This window comes from Piliocolobus tephrosceles, chromosome 5 (genome assembly GCF_002776525.5).
Source record: "Piliocolobus tephrosceles isolate RC106 chromosome 5, ASM277652v3, whole genome shotgun sequence".
NCBI lineage: Eukaryota > Metazoa > Chordata > Mammalia > Primates > Cercopithecidae > Piliocolobus > Piliocolobus tephrosceles.
This window is the reverse complement of record NC_045438.1, coordinates 53699096-53716522: the sequence shown is the minus strand read 5'-3', so window position 1 is coordinate 53716522 and position 17427 is coordinate 53699096. Positions and strand designations below refer to the sequence as shown.

At 36.0% G+C, this 17427-nt stretch overlaps 1 protein-coding gene across 1 annotated transcript in view; it reads left to right on the top strand.

The window, feature by feature from the left end:
- Positions 1-17427, top strand: part of SYNE1 (spectrin repeat containing nuclear envelope protein 1) — a 524167-nt gene that overhangs the window by 89318 nt on the left and 417422 nt on the right. Inside the window, exon 3 of the mRNA XM_026454397.1 lies at positions 5923-5984. Within this exon, the coding sequence (XP_026310182.1) occupies positions 5923-5984 (62 nt within the window). The remainder of the gene's footprint in view (positions 1-5922; positions 5985-17427) is intronic.

The following is a 17427-nucleotide window of genomic DNA, read 5'->3' as shown; positions in this document are numbered from 1 at the left end:
TTGGAAATCCACCTGGTCCTGTAATTGTTTTTCATTCATATATTCAATTTTAAAATTTTAACATTGAGTAGTTATATGCACCTGTAAATTGTTCATTTTATTGTGTTGGACTATTCAATATACTTTAGTCCCTACCCCTATATAATAAAGTTAGCATTGATTTCAGTAACTGTAGATATGCAATCCGTATAATTGTGATCCCAAATCAAGTCATTTGACTGTGGCTGGTAATTAATAATCATTACCTTGTCACTTTATGCCTTTGTTGTTATTTTCCCCCTTTGTTGTCACATCATTTGGTTGTGGGAAGAAATTCAATCTGCATTTGTCTGTTTTTTCAATTTCATTTCAATATTTTATTGAGATATATTTGTCTGCATCAAAAATGATGAAAAATCTTTATTAGATACTACTAGGAATGATATGATTTTAAATGTGTGATTTGTTTTAAATTAACATTTACATTCATATTTTTAGATAATTGAAATCCTTAAGACATTTATTTAAGCTCTCATTATCATTAAAGAAACCTATCAGGCATAATAATCTGCAAAAAGAAAACCCCAAAAAGTTTATCATAACCTACTGCAATTTCCTGTAAATGTATCAATGCATGGTACCATTTATTTATTTATTTATTTTTGCCGGAGATTGCAATTTCATGCTTACCTATATATATTTACATAAACAGCATTTCTTTCTTCTTAGTATTAGTTGATTAATTAACTTTTGAGACACAGTTTCACTCTGTCTCCCAGGCTGGAGTGCAGTGGCATGATCTTGGCTCACTGAAACCTCTGCCTCCCAGGTTCAAGTGATTCTCCTACCTTAGCCTCTCGTGTAGCTAGGATTACAGGTGCCCACCACCATGTCTGGCTAATTTTTGTATTATTCACAGAGACAGAGTTGCACCATGTTGGCCAGGCTAGTCTCAAACTCTTGATCTCAAGTGATCTTCCTGCCTGGGCCTCCCAAAATGCTGGGATTACAGGCATGAGCCGCAGCACCCAGACTCTTCCTAGTACACATATATGAAGTGTGGTATTAATTACAAATGGATACTTCTAGAAATTTACTATTTTGCTCTTTATGGTAGTTTATGATTCTGATGCAAATACCTTATGCATTCTTATGTACATACTGATACATGAAATGCTATATCTCTCAGAAATAAATTATTATGGAAGAATGTATTCAATATATTAAAATATACTAATTTCATTTACTGTCTGAATTTTTAAACATACCATCCATTAAGTGGATATTGTCATTTATTTTAATATTTTTGTAATTTAGTAAATCTGTTTAAAAGTTATTGGTCATAAGACCCTATGACACAGTTTTACATCACTAATTTGGTAAATTTGTTATGTATGGTAAAATTAAAAGTATACTTAATATGTTTCTAGACAGTATATTATTTGTGATTGATTGCAACGGCTGCACAATAACCCAAGCCACCTTTTATTATGATTGCTGGGCTTCCAGGTGCATGTTTAAGTCACCTGGAGTAAGCCACGATTGCGTAGTACCCACAGGTGACTATTAGTGTGACTCATCAGGAAGAAAATCATGAACTATCATCAGCTGTGATCGTTTCTTAATAGTCATATGGAATCACAGTTGCTAAATTGGGCCTCATTTGTGCATTTGTTGTGTGTCATGATCTTGCCCTGAAATGGCAAAACACTGAGAAAATACCTAAAAATGGGCAAAGAAATACAGAAATTGAATATCTCAGCCAGAACCCTTTATTTTTTTACTCATTTCTACAGAGGGATATTACCTTATGATATTACCCAGAACTAGATGTTTATATAGCCTCAGCAGACTCCAGTTACTGAGGTCTGTAGGACCAACTGCTCTTGAAACAGAGAAAGCAATATGAGCCTCAAGGATGAAGGACCCACAGAGTTTTTGGAACTCGTTTGTGATTGTTGCTTTTAATGTTACACAATCTGGCCTTTAGGAACCTATTACGATTTAGGTTATAGGAGAGAAGGAGAATTTGAACCAATTCTACCCAGTAATAATCACCCACACCAAAAACTGGTCTTAATTAAATCAGAGCCTATTACAGCTATAAGGCACCCACACCGTAGTGTGGCTTCAACAGCCCCACCTCTCCTCTCCCTTGACGCTGCTGTCATCTCATCCATTTTATGATGCCTTTGCTGTTGTTCTGAATTCTCATAACTCTTCTCAAGCAGAAAAGCTGAAGACAGAAACATTGTTATAAAGTTACTTGTTAAATATATTTAAACTGTTTTCTTAAATATAATGACATATAAAATCATATGTAGCTTAATGATGGAGTTATATTCTGAGAAATTTGTCTTCTAGGTGAATTCATTGTTGTGGGAACACTGTGGAGTGTACTTGCACAAACCTAGAGAGTATAGACTATTACAATCTAGGCTGCATGATATAGCCTGTTACTCCTAGGCTACAAACTTGTATAGCACGTGACTCTACTGAATATTGTAAGCAATTGTAGCACATGGTACGTATTTTGTGTATCTGAACATGTCTAAATATAGAAAAGGCAATGGGTTACCCTACAGTGGCAGGAGGTCACTAGACAACTGGAATTTTTCAGTTGTGTTTATAATCTTATGGCATTACTGTCATGTATGAGGTTTGTCATTGGCTGAAAAATCATTATGCAGTGCATGACGGTACTTAAGAACTTCATAGACCTTGTCATGAAGGTTCATTTTGTTCCTTGTCAACAGCACTAAAAAGAAATGTTATTGTTCGTTAAACTTTTAACACAAGTTGATAGACATTCGTTGCGTGTTTCTGTTACTTCCACAAATTAAACATTTTATGTTGTTGGTATCAGATTTAACTACCAAATCTTGGGAGTAAATTTTTCAAGTTTTCATAAGAAATGAGGGTTTGCTGAATAATTAAAAATTTTTTTTCTTTTAGGAAAATAGTAAGTAAAGTCAGAAAAATATTTACTTAGAATTCAGCTAAGTCTGATAATACATAAAGTGAATTGTAGGACCTTGTAAAATCTGTTTTTGCAACCATAGTAAAAAAGGAAACACGTAAATAATTTGACATTTAAATACATGCTGTGCTACAAAAAAAGATAATTTGAGGATTCTGAAAAAAGGCCAGTTAGCTGAAGTCTAACTATAAACTCACAGTTTTACCATCAGAGGAAATTGTTCCAATAGTATTGTTATTTCATTAAAGGTTATAATAGTGAAAATATAACAATTTATATTAAGAAGTAATATATCATCAGATTATATATTTAATTTTATGACAGTATACATTAACATATTATGCCAATTTATATTAACATTTTTAAACAGTGGTATTTTGTGCTGTTTATAAAAGAATGTGTATTCTCAAGTTGAGTATAAACAATTTACATATAATCGTGTTTATTTTAGATTTTGAATTGGATTTTATGCATTATAAAGTTCCAAATTCCATCAAACCTGCCTTGATTAGTTAAGGTCATTTTGCTGCTACCTAACTTTATTTATACAACCTAAAGTTACTCAGGATAAGAAATTTGAACTATAAATTTATAATATTCATGAGATTAATATTTGATAGATGAATGTGGTAATTTTTATGGTACCCTTGAGTGACAGTATAATGGCAGAGTGGACTACTAGATTTCTGAAGTCTACAACATGGCTCTGCCACTGGATGACCTTGGTAGTTCAGTGTCTTGACAGTTTTGTATGTAAAATGGGCATTATAATAGTTCCCGCTCATAGATCTGTGACAAGAATTAATGGATTAGTATATATAATATTATATGTAATATATGATAAATAAATGATAATTAAAATATAAAGTGCTTGATTTATCTAAATGTCAGTGCCTGGTATGCAGGAAATGCTACTTATTTTTATACTGATTTGTTTTTTATATACACTTGAAAATTAAAGAGCTTGTTAAAATATATTAGAGGTAATGGATTCTGTCAATTTTATAGATAGATTCAAAATTTCTCCAAATTAAAAGGTTCTGTATTTATATTCTTCACTCATTCAGTCTTATTAGTCATACTTGTAGGCATTGGGAACCAAGTTGCTGTCCTCCTGGGCTTTACATTCTAGTAGACAAGCAAATGGTCTGGGCTGAAGCACAGACAAGGTCAGAGACAAAGACAGAGATTTGAGTATCATCCCTCAAAGGCGAGGGATTGAAATTATTTCTTGTTTATGCCCCCCACAACATAGTGTTTACTAGTTTGCTAACAGCTGACACTCAGTACATGCTGGTGGGGTGGATAAAATTCACTTCTTCTTTTGAAGGTATTAAACTACTTCTCCGTGGCTTTTATCTCTTTTTTTTTCTACTTTTATTTTACGTGCAGGGATTACATGTGCAGGTTTGTTACATGACTAAATTGTGTGTCGCTGAGTTTTGTGTACGAATGATCTTGTCACCTGGTTAGTGAGCATATTACCCAATAGATAGTTTTTCAACCCACACCCCCCTCCCAGGATACAAAATCAATGTACGTTTGGTGGCATTTCTATACACCAACAACTTGTAACTTGAGAGCCAAATCAAGGATGCAACCCCATGTACAATAGTCACACATAATAAAATACCTTGGAATACACTAAAGAGATGAAAGATCTCTGCCAGAAGAACCATAAAACACTGCCGAAAGAAATCATAGATGATACAAACAAATGGAAAAGCAACCCTTGCTCATGGATGAGAAGAATCAATATTGTGAAAATAGCCATATTACCCAAAGCAATCTACATATTCAATGCTGTTCCTGTCAAACTACCAACATCATTTTTATCTCTTTAAACCTCTAATTAAAGCCTTCACAAACCCTACCTCTTTTCCTTTCTATATTAGTTTCCTCTTGTTACCTAACAAAGTACCACAAACCTTGAAGTTTAAAGCAACGATCATTTATTATCTCCAAATGTTTGCATGTCAGGAGTCCATGCAAAGCTTAGCTGCATTATCTGTTCAGGGTCTTGCAAGGCTATAACTAAGGCATCGGCTGGAGTTCATTCTTATCTGGAGGCTCAACTATGGAAGAACCCACTTTTGGGCTCTGTCACCATGTTAGCAGAATTCATTCCCTGTGACTGTTTGACAAAGGCCTGGTGTCTTGCTGGCTGTTCACTGAGATTGCACTTCACTCCTGGAGAGAGCCTCAAGTTCCTTGCCATTGAGCCTTTCCAAAGGAACTTCACAACCTGGCTGGTTGCTTCTTCTAGGCCAGCAGGAGAATCTCTCACTCCAGTCAGCTAAGCTGGAGTATCATAAAGTAACACGATCACAAGTGTGGCATCTCATCACCGTTGTCATATCCTATTGGCTAGACACAAGTCACAGATTCTGCCCACATTCTGCCAACACAAAAATGGGGAGTCCATGTGGTGGGAATTTTTGGAGGTCACTCCAGGGTATAGTCACCACACTCCCATCTGGGTGAAGTTCCTTTAGTGCTTCATGTATACGGCTCTATCTTATTGCATTACTCTGTAACCCTCTGCTATTCATAGCCCTTGCTTGTCCATTTCCACCTCTAGATATTTTATAGCAGAGACCTTGCCCTATTCAGCCCTCTGTATTCCTTTGCACTTAGCATAAAACTCAGCACTTAGTGGTCTTGGTGAATTTTAATTTTTAACAGGTTTGTTGAAGTATATGAATTTTAAATAAGTGGATGAAGGTAAACATAGGGCTAACATATGGCAATTTTTAAAGCATTTACAGATAATTTTAAAAGGAATAGTCTATATGATTATACAGGTTGACTTTTGTTGACTTTCCCCTTCAAGACAATAATTGGTAAAATGAATGAGAAAAGTATTTCACAATTCCTTCCAGATTTGTGTAACTAGGACTTTTTCTCCTTATACAACTTCATGAAATATTACATTATTTAACCAGATTTCTTTTTCCTTCTAGATGAGCAAGAGATAGTACAAAAACGAACTTTCACAAAATGGATCAACTCTCATCTGGCCAAGGTAAAGGAAACTACTCAGCATTATGAGTTTACTTAGGTTGAGCCAGTAAATCGTTAAATGTCCAGTATAACAAAATGCTTGTGTCCCCGTTGTCACTGTTGCAAGTAATGATACTGGCAATCTTACTGGTTGGTCTAGCTCTTACCTAAGAGTGGAATTTGCTAACATTGCTTTTGGGAAGAAATGAACTTATAGCTAGAGTGAAGAGCAGTTACTTCATGTCAGTTCTGTGAATCTTGAGAAACTATTTCATTCAATTATTTTTTCTAATACTAATGTGTATGTCATATCAAAAGGAGAATTTGTGCTGGATTTTCATTTGTGTGTGTTTATTCCTGTTTGGAACACAAAGAAGCTATAAGTGATCTGTGCTAAGCAAAAGGTTTTATCTAAAGAGATTATGATAGTATCTCCCGTCTCTGGGGCTTTGATTTAAAAAAGTAACCATGGTAATAGGATATGAAAAGGCTAAAATCATTCTAGTATTATCCCCACTGTCATTCAATGATATTAGGTGACTATATGTCTATATATTATAATGTCTTTGAACATAAATACTAATATAAAATAAATCTTAATCTTGATACAGTATAATAAAATTAATCTCTTGTACTGCTGATGAAAAAAATAAGCAAACCAAGAGACATCGTATTTATAAAAATAAATTCAGATGATGGGACAATTGTGTCTGAATTCAGTTAGAGGATTTGCTGATAATTTTTAAAGGAGTAGTCTATATGATTATGTAGTTGAAGTTATGTTGACTCTCCCTTCAAGACAATAATTGGTTAAATGAATTGGATGATAAAACAATTTTATCTTCCAATTTTTTATTCTCACTCTTGCTGAGACTGGTGCCTGTAGTATGTAAAGCAAAACCCTATAGGCAGGTTTTGATCAGGGGCTTCCCCAAAGCCATTTTGATAGTGCAGAAGCAAACAAAGCATGACAGTTTATTTTAGTCCCATTCTACAGATTCACTGCTTACTTTGTGTCTATGCTAGCCTTTGAAGACAGGAAAAAATTAGTAAAACACTTTCCCAGGCCTTGAGAAGTTCACAATCCAGCCGTGAAAGCAGCCTAGAGGGACCTGTCTAGATACACGATAAACCAGGGTCATCTCTCCTATGCTCTCTTTCCCAAAGCCACTTGATGAGAAGGGAATTTGGCCCAGTAGTTGCCCCACAATCTGCTCTGTAAAAAGGCAGTGGATACATAGGACTGATGACTTTGGGGCTTATTTTTTAAAGTCTCAGTTGGTCATACCTGGCCGCTATTTGTACTACAGAATTGTCATCAATTGGGGAAAAGTTGTTTGTTTTCTTTTTCCAAAATGAAAAGAGTTATTATTTTTTTCATAGTGTAAAGAGGTTACATAACTGAAAATAATATTAATAACGAAACTTTTAGAAAGTGTAAAGAAAGTAAAAGTAATCTTAAATCACATAATCCAGATACAGTCATCATTAAGATATTGGTCAACAGTATTCTACACACAGTTTCATATAAAGTGGTTTTATAGGATATTGTTTTGGAGCCTCTATTCACCCAACATGTCAATCCATGACAATAGATAGAAATATGTAATTATTGTGATGGCTAAACAAACTTGGTCATGTTTATCTGTGATGAGTTAGCTAGTTGCCTGTTGAGGGTTATTTAGGTGGTTTTCAGTTGTTTCATATGATATAAAATACTACAGTGAAAGTCCTGGGCATACATTGTTTGAACACTTATATGATGTTTTCTTCTTAGGATAAAATTCTAGAAGTGGGTAGTCAACAGCTATGCACAATTATGATTTTAATATATTCTAAGGTGTTCTAAGAATCCCCATTTCCTTGCACTATTAAAACACCCTTCAAAGTTTTTAACAGTTAGGAGTTGAAACTCAACCCTGGAATTATGGCGGTGATGAGCTTGTCTCCCCGTTCATATTTGATGTTTCCTTGCATGGTAATCCTGGTGTACAAAGTTCTGTGCTTTGGAATGTTTTCAGATAAACTGACAACCAAACCATTTATGAGTTAAGTTTACCATTTCCAAATATAGTTTTAATAATAGGTAGTGGCAGGTTTAAGAACTGGGGTGTTTAGTTGAGAAGAAAGGAAGTTGATCCTTCTCTCCTAAAGTTTTTCAATCTTGGGAGCATTGGGAGTTGTTCAGAAGATGCTTATGAAGATAAATTTAGGGGCGCTTTTTAATAGGAATTTATATTTTTGTGCTTGATTGCTTTGCTCAGTTGCAAATTAATAAACTTTTGACTTATAATTAAATAAAATAAAGTATTATACTGATGACATTTTATTTTAGTGTAACAATTCTTTATAAATATTATGACAGCAGTATGAAGAAATAGTATGCAAATAAGATTGCAATCTGTTTTTTTAAAATATGCTTTTATTATTTTTTCTGTTTTTATATTTAGTAATTATTATAAGTAAAAATATGCTTTTCTTAAAACAAAAATCTTATTATAAGTAAGCAAAAACCTAAGGATTTTCTGTGTTTGTGTTTTTATTTTATTTTTACTACACAAATGTTAGATCATTAAAACTTGTGGGTTGTGGGTATAACTATCTGTTCTTTTTGATGTTTATTATCAAATTGAAGTCTTAATGCTTCTCCAATTATGTAAGACATTGCAAATCACAAATTGTTGATGTAACATTAACAATTGGTGGGTGGTTGTTATTTCATATACCTGATAATTTCTTTCAGGAATGGGGCTCCATTGTTAGACATGGAACCTGTAATTTTCTCACTTTCCAAGAAGAAACCAGTATCTTTCTATTCTGTTAGCTCTGCTAATGAAAGAAGGTGGGGTATTTTATTAAATTAGACCAATATTGATTTTTAGTGATGGTTTTTCCAAGTTAAGTTTCTGACTCACATCTAGCTTCTCAGCACTTATTGATGAGACGTATTCCTAAATTCTTACCACATGCCAATTACAGTGCCTTAGCAACTTTATCTCTTATTTATTTAATCCTCACACAAGAAAATGCATTATTTTTATTATTTTATAGATTATGAACCAGAAGCTTAGAATTAATTAATAAGCTCATAGTCACATAGCAAGTAAAGGACAAAGACAGATTTCAATCCTATGACTCCTAAGCATGGACACTGTCAGTCAGCCCCGGCTGCTTTAATGAAATACCATAGACCGGATGGCTTAAACAGCAAACATTTGTTTCTCACACTTCTAGAGGCTGAAAGTCCAGGATCAAGGTGCCAGCAGATTCAGTTCTTGGTGAGGGCTGTCTTCCTGGGTTGCAGATGGATGGCTGCCTTCTCTCTGTGTCTTCTCCTTCTTCCTATAGAGACACTGATAAATCCTATTGTGGGGAGCCCAACCTCATGACCTCATCTAAACCTAATTACCTCTCAAAGACCCCACCTCCAAAGATCATTGCACTGAGAGTTAAAGTTTCAACATATAAATTCTGGGGGGACACAAACATTCAGTCCTTAACAGGGACCGATCATTGTGTTATCCTCCCATGCTTCATTTGTTTATTTAGTTATTCATTCAGTAAATACTTATTAAACACCTGCTATGTGCTAGGGATTGTGGATACAGTGATGAACAAAGGCAGATACAGACTGTGCCATCATGGTACTGATCATCTAGCAGAGGAGAAAAACAATCACAAAGAAGTGTGTGTGGTGAGTTTATGACAGGGGACACGCAAAGTGACAAGTGAACACATGACAAGCACAGTCAGCCACACAGGTAATCCGAAGAAGGGCATCAAGACACTTTCAGAGGAGGAAACATTTAAGCTGGGCCTGAGAAAGGTCCTAGGGTTGGGTAGGTAAAGGAACGAATGCTTTCAAAAGTGGAGAGGTAGAAAGCATGGTACAGGAAAAGGAAGGAAAGTAGTTCAGAATATCTGAAAGTGTAGATTCCAGGTGTAACAGTCTGTCCTCATGCTGCTATAAGGACATGCCTGAGACTGGGTGATTTATAAAGGAAAAAGGTTGAATTGACTCACAATTCCACATGTCCAGGGAGGCCTCAGGAAACTTACAATCATGGCAGAAGCGGAAGCAAATGTGTCCTTCACGTGATAGCAGGAAGGAGACGTGCCAAGCAAAAGGGGAAAAGCCCCTTATAAAACCATCAGATCTCATGAGAACTCACTCACTATTGCAAGAACAGCATGAGGGTAATCTCCCTCATGATTCAGTTACCTCTCATCGGGTCTCTCCCGTGACATGTAAGGATTATGGGAACTACAATTCGAGATGAGATTTGGGTGGGGACACAGCCAAAACATATCACCAAGAACGGGGCAGTAACAGAGAAAACTGAGAATTGGTCAAAGGCCAGTCTTTAAAATAGTGTGGACATTGTGTTATGGGCAGTGGAAGACATGAAAGAATGTTAGGCAGGAGAATAAAATGATCATTCTGACCCTGAATATATATATATATATATATATATATATATCTCCTGAATTAGAGCAGGAACAAGAAAGACTGAAGACGGAATGAACTTGCAGTAAGTCAGATGAGAGGTGAGGGCAGCTTGGACTAAAGTAGTGGTGGAGAAATGGAGAAAAGTGTATAGAATGAAAAGGTGTTTAGAAGTGGACTTGATAGAACTGAGTAATTAATTGGAATCTTGAAGGGGAAGGAATCAAGAATGACTTCCAGATTTCTGACTTGAGCAAATGATTAAGATTATTCACAGATATAGGGAATACAGGAGTCTTGGGGGAAAAGCTGGGAAATTCAGTGTAGAAGGAGAAATTAGTTGGTAAAGGCGAACCCATTCGATTTGGCAGTTTGGAAGTCATTGGCCCCCACTGGGAGTGGCCATGTTATAGTAGAAACTAGACTCTGGTGAGCAGATGAGTAAATGAGAGGTAAGGATGTTAGTACACTTAATATGTATTACATGTTCATGAGATAGAGTATTAGCCGGTGCAGAACATTGGATTTGGTAAAAACTGTTTTAAAAAAGGGTGATCTTGAGCTTGCATCTGTATAGAAGGGAATGATCAAAAGCTTGTAGAGAAGGAGAGGCTGAAAAAGAAGTCAAGGAATGGAATTCTGAAGGAACAAGGCTCCCGAGAAGGTAGAATGAGAGAAGAAATCAAGAGCAGAGGTGGAGGGTGTGGGTTTGTTCCAGAGCAGAGATATCTCCCCTTCTCTGAGACATTGGGAATAGGAAAGTGGGTGTGGCTGTAGGAAAGTGGGTGTGGCTGTGCCTAACTTTGGGATAGACAGAGAGACCAAGACAGAGGTGGCATGGACTTGAATTTGAAGGAATTCTCACCTAATGACCACGGATGTCTTAGCCTAACAGCATAGTCCTTGCATAGGCAAAGAAGTTATGTTATGATGAATATATTTAAAATTTGACAGTTAAAAATGCTTCTTTCACATTTTAAAATTTATCGTCAAAAAATTCCTACTTTTATATAAGATTCATAGACTGTTGTAGTTATTTAGTATTTAAGCCACCCAAATGGAACAATCTTAAAAAACCCTTTGTAAAAAGTTAGATTTTTAAATTAGACATATATAAGCAATCTTAATATTTATGTTGATTTTTTTCTATTATCAAATGCTTGCAGTTTCATATTTTCTCTCATTTTATCAAATAGAATGGAGTGTTATATTTTTGTTTAAACACCCTTGGTTCAATCTTTATGGTATTTGACTGTGAGATAAATAGATTGCTTGTCACTAAGCCCTTTGAGGAAAAACAGATCTCAAATAGCCATGTTTTAGTGTTTCTACAAATGGAGCTTCTTTTCAATATGCAATGAGCAGTCCTTTATCCTTCTGCCAGCCTTAAATTTATGGAGCCATCAACAAAAGGCACTGAACATTTTCAGTACTATCTTTGGGATGAACTCAGGCATGATACGAACATCTTCTCACTTTTTAGAAAAACTTCAGGGAAAAAAAAAATTTGATAAAACATTATTTAGGTTCCCCATTAATTGCTGGGATTGCCATAACAAAGTACCACATACTGGGTGGCTTAAAAGGAGAAATTTGTTATCTCAGAGTTCTGGAGGCTCAAAGGCCAGGCTCCTTCTAAGTCTCTGGGTAGCTGCATCATTTCAATCTCTGCCTCTGTGCATGTCTGTGTCCAAATTACCCCACTGTATGAGGACACTAGTCATACTGGATTAGGACCCATGCTAATGACCTCATTTTAACTTGATTACCTCTCTAAAGACTCTATTTCCAAATAAGGCTACATTCTGCAGCATTTTGAGGGGTTAAGATTTCAACATATCTCTGGTGAGTAGGCACAATTCAACCTCTAACAGATTCCATTAAGAGCACATTTTGTTTTAATACCAAGTTAGATGCATGCTGTCTTTTAAAAGGAACATTTTGGATTTTCCATGTTTTTTCTAAAAAAAAAAAAAAAAATTCATACTAATCGCGAATTTAAATGACATCTTTAGAGTCATAAAATATCACTTCAGTGGTGGCTTTCATCTTCTTTAGTTGTCTTTCCACCAGCAGTGCTGAAAGATAACATGGAAACATGTTCCGAATAGAATTTTACTCCCATCTGTTTCCTTGTACGCACTTTGCTAAGACTATTAATGAGCTCAGACAGGAAGATAAAGAAGCAAAGAGGAAAAGGTAAATGCAATAATTCACCCCCCCCAAATGATTTTTTAGTTGTTTTTCTCAAGCTACGATAAGTAGGTGAGATGATGGATGGATCAATTAGCTTGATTTAGTCACTTCACATTGTATGCACATACCAAAAGATCATCTTGTATAACAAATAAATGCAATTTTTATTTGTCAACTATATCTTAATAAAGCTGGGGAAAAAATAAACCCACTTTAATTTGTTAACCCTAAACATTCTAATGAATTAGTTACTTCCAAATATGTAATTAAAACATCGCAAAGGAAAATCCCCATTTCAAAATGAATAGCATTTATTAATTCATTTATAGAACATATTAGTTTATGGATAACAAAGATCTAGATCTCACAAAGTTTATGCAGATTAATAAACATTTTGCTAATATTAATATTTGTCAAAGTTCCTTCTTTAGAAATATATTATTTTATTCATTTATTTATTTTTTTGACGTGGAGTCTTGCTCTGTTGCCCAGGCTGGAGTGCAGTGGCATGGCCTCGGATCACTGCAACCTCCTCCTCCCAAGTTCAAGTGATTCTCCTGCCTCAGCCTCCTGAGTAGCTGGGATTACAGGTGCCCACAACCATGTCCAGCCAGTTTTTGTATTTTTAGTAGAGACGAGGTTTTACCATGTTGGCCAGGCTGGTCCTGAACTCCTGACCTCAAATAATTCACCCATCTCAGCTTCCCAAAATGCTGGGATTACAGGTGTAAGCCACCATGCCCAATCAGAAATATATTTTATTTATCATACATTTATTCAATATATATTTTAAAATGCTGTTTAATAAGCTAGGGAATATTATAGGTGCTGAAAATGTAGCAGTGACCAAAACAGAAAAAAAAAAAAAGTAATAACCGTCTCATTATGAAGCTTATATCCTAATGGGTGAGAGAGACAGTAAAGATCAAGAAGCTCTTCTGCTGAACATAGACTGAAAAGAAGCAAAGGCAGAAGGAGGCAGATAAGTTAGAGGTTATTGAAGCCATCCGGCCAAGGTACTGGTGACTTTGACTAAGATAGTAGCAGTGGAGGTGATGAGAGGTGGTTAGATACTGGAAGAATTTTGAAAATGAAGCCAACAAGATTTGTTGATGGATCAGATATTGAGTGTGAGCAAAAGAGAGGAGTCAAGGGTAACCCCAACTTGTACCAAATAAATAACTTGGAGAATATGCTTCTTTTATACTATACAGTAAAACAAACTTTATTTCATCTGAAAATTGTTAAGAGCTGAGTTTTCCAAGCAGATTTAGAGCTGAGCTGGAGGGCAGTTATTGCTTTTGGTATATTTTTTCAGAATTGAATTAAATAATCGAGGAAGTGGAAAGGATTATGCTATCTGTCACAGGAAACAAAAAAGAATGGGAACGACCTTCCCACCTTTGCTAAGCAGAAGTGGAAAATGATCACAATAGTGCTGTTATAAAGGGAGTGAAAGAGAAGCAAATTACACATACAATTTTTAAATTACTACATTTTGTTTTGAAGATTTTGGAAATATTCAATTAGATTTTCTGAATAAAATGACAAAAACTGTTGGACATTAATTTTATTTGACTACTGTCAGTGGTTATAATCATGATTTACTTGATCTGGCCCAAGGATACGTTGGCATTCTGATACATATTAGTTATAATCATGATTTACTTGATCTGGCCCAAGGATATGTTGGCATTCTGATACATTTTACTGTGAAAGGTTCTTTGCCAACCTTTGGGAAGGTCACTTGCTCCATACCTGCTGGTTAGCCTCTCTTCCTTCCCACTCCTCTATATTGCTGTTGTTTAACTTGCTGTTCCTGCCCATAAGATGATCATCAGAACATGCAAAAACTCCAGACTGGCCCTGTGATGGGAATTTTTCTCCATATACAATCTCTTAGCCTGTGAAATAATTCCTACCTGAAACTTATATAAACCAGAAGTAGTGGTTTATCTGGTTCTAGAAGTTATGGGTCATTCTGTGCACAGAGGTTTCAAGGGTGCACAGAATGCACATGGAGAGTCAACCCTTGCCTTGGGACCTCCCTACATGCTCTGCAGAAGAAAAATTTGTCACTATCTCAGGTCATGACTCTTCATCCTGTTGAGCAACCCTGACTGTGCTCAATACTGTATGTGCCTCGACTGAAGTGAATACTTAACTGTGGAATGCGCTGTTCTAAGCATTTTCTGGTTCAGTTTTATTGGTATCACAGGGTACCCAGCAATCATAAATATTAAGCCATAGGATATGTGTGTAGTATTTTAAAGTATAATGTTGTAGCTTTTTTTGATGATAAAATGTTTTGAGAGCTCTTTTCCCAAGAGGAAAAAGCATTTACTAGAAGACTAAAAGTGATTATGGATGATGGCAAATGAGGACCTAGATGGTCCTGGCATGAGACAGGTGATTTTATCATTTTCTTTGTTAAATACTAAATTATTAATACTGAAAATCTACTTTATAGCTGCACGATATTGGTCAATCGGTAATTCTAAGATGGCAGAAGATTTGTAGAAATTTGTACCTCATAAAGTGATGACATGCTAGTAATATTTCAAAGTAGGTTTCTGTTCTTCCAGAAAGCAGCCACTATGGAAAACGGTGTGTCAATTCTTAAAAAAAAAAATAAAATAAAAATAGAATTAACATGTAGTTCAGCAATTCCACTTCAGGGTATATATCCAAAAGAATTGAAAGCAGGGTCTTGAGGAGACATTAATACACTCATGCTCATAGAAGCATTAATCACAATAGCCAGAAAATGGAAACAACCCAGGTGTCCATTGATGCATGAATGGATATAAAATATGTGGTATATCCATATAATGGAATATAATTCAGCCTTTTAAAAGGATGGAATTCTGACACCTGCTACAACACGGATGAACCTTGAGGACATAATACTAAGTGAAATAAGCCAGTCACGAAATGACAGATACTGTGTGATTCTACTTGTAAGAGGTATCTGGAGTAGTCAAAATCATTGAAAAGAAAATAGAATTGTAGTTGCCAGGGGCTGAAGGGCAGAGGGAATGGCTGGTTGTTGTTTAACGGGTATAGATTTTCAATTTTGCAAAATTAAAATGGTACAGATCAGTTTTACAACAATGTGGAAATATGTAACACTACTGAACTGTATGCTTAAAATAGTTAACATGGCAAATTTTATATTATGTGTATTTTAGCACATTTGAAAATTAAAAAGTTAAACTACATTCAAAAGAGGGTTGTCTCAATCCCCAGTAGATGCCTGAAGCCACAGATGATGCTGAACTTGATCACTGTCCACTAGAACACATTTCTATTCATGTCCTCTACCCACAAATGTATGCCTTTTCCATCTTAACTAAGCACTTATCATTTACTCTGGCCATAACTTTTGTTAAGGTGTGACAGCCAATTTTCCTTTTTTTACAGTTTCACAAATAAAAGATTTATTCTTACCATGGATCTTAGCAATCTCAGATGTTTTTTTTCATTTTCTTATTGAGAACTTTCATCTTTTCACTTAAAGGAAGCACTTTACAGCATCTTGTCGGCATATCCAAATTGCCAGCATCACTACACTTGCACTCTGTGGTCATTATTAAGTAAAATAAGGATGACTTGAACACAGGCACTGTGATACCGCAGCAGTTGATGTGATAACCTAGACAACTATGAAGTGACAAGCAGGTGGGTCAGGTTGAGTAGACAGCATGAAAACCCCAGGCAAAGGGATGATTCATGTCCCAGACAGGGACAGTTTAAGATTTCATCACACAGCCAGGCACGGTGGCTCACACCCATAATCCCAGCTCTTCGGGAGGCCAAGGTGGGTGGATCATGAGGTCAGGAGATCGAGACCATCTTGGCTAACACAGTGAAACCCCGTCTCTACTAAAAATACAAAAAAATTGGCCAGGCATGGTGGCGGGCACCTGTAGTCCCAGGTACTTGGGAGGCTGAGGCAGGAGAATGGCATGAACCTGGGAGGCGGAGGTTACAGTGAGCCAAGATCGCACCACTGCACTCCAGCCTGGGCAATAGAGCGAGACTCCGTCTCAAACAACAACAACAACAAAAGATTTCATCACACTCTGCAGAACAGTGTGCAATTTAAAACTTATGAATTGTTTCTTTCTGGAATTTTGTTTAATATTTTCAGACTACAGTTGACCCTAGGTAATTGAAACTGCACATAAAGGAGGACTATTTTAGTAAAAAAAAAATACAATTAGGTTAGGTTCTTCTGAAAATATGCACTTCTGGTTTACAGAACAAATTTACTTTTGGTCACTTATGTGAGTGGAAGTGGGGAGACACTAACATTTAAATTGTTACACTCAGAGTAGTGTTCACACACTAAGAAATTAGACTTATGTCAGTTGTGCCTCATTTTGTTGCAAGTAAATAAAATTAATTTTAGATGATTTAACCAAGAAGAAAGAGCTATTGAAAGGCTACTAGGTGTCTCAAAATAAAAGAAGGAAAAGCCAACTGGGTAAGACAGACTTAACTCAGCAGGTCTGGCATGCTCAGACTCTGTGCTCCAAAGAAGGGCCTATCTTTAAGAATACACCTTGACTGGCTTCTGGGAGATAACCTCTGAGCCCTCGGAATATTCTGCCTGAATAGTGTGGTTTTCTATGCCTGATACCTTGAGCCACACTATATTTAGAGTGAACATCAGTTTTTGTGTGTCCTGGGGCCTTGGCCATGCTGTACCACCTTGATCAGATCTTTTTATGTTAACAGTGTGATTTGGGTTAAAACTTTTTTTTGCTGGGGTTGAGGGTGTGGGAGAGAGCTGGAGCTGAGTAGCTGAGGTCAGTCA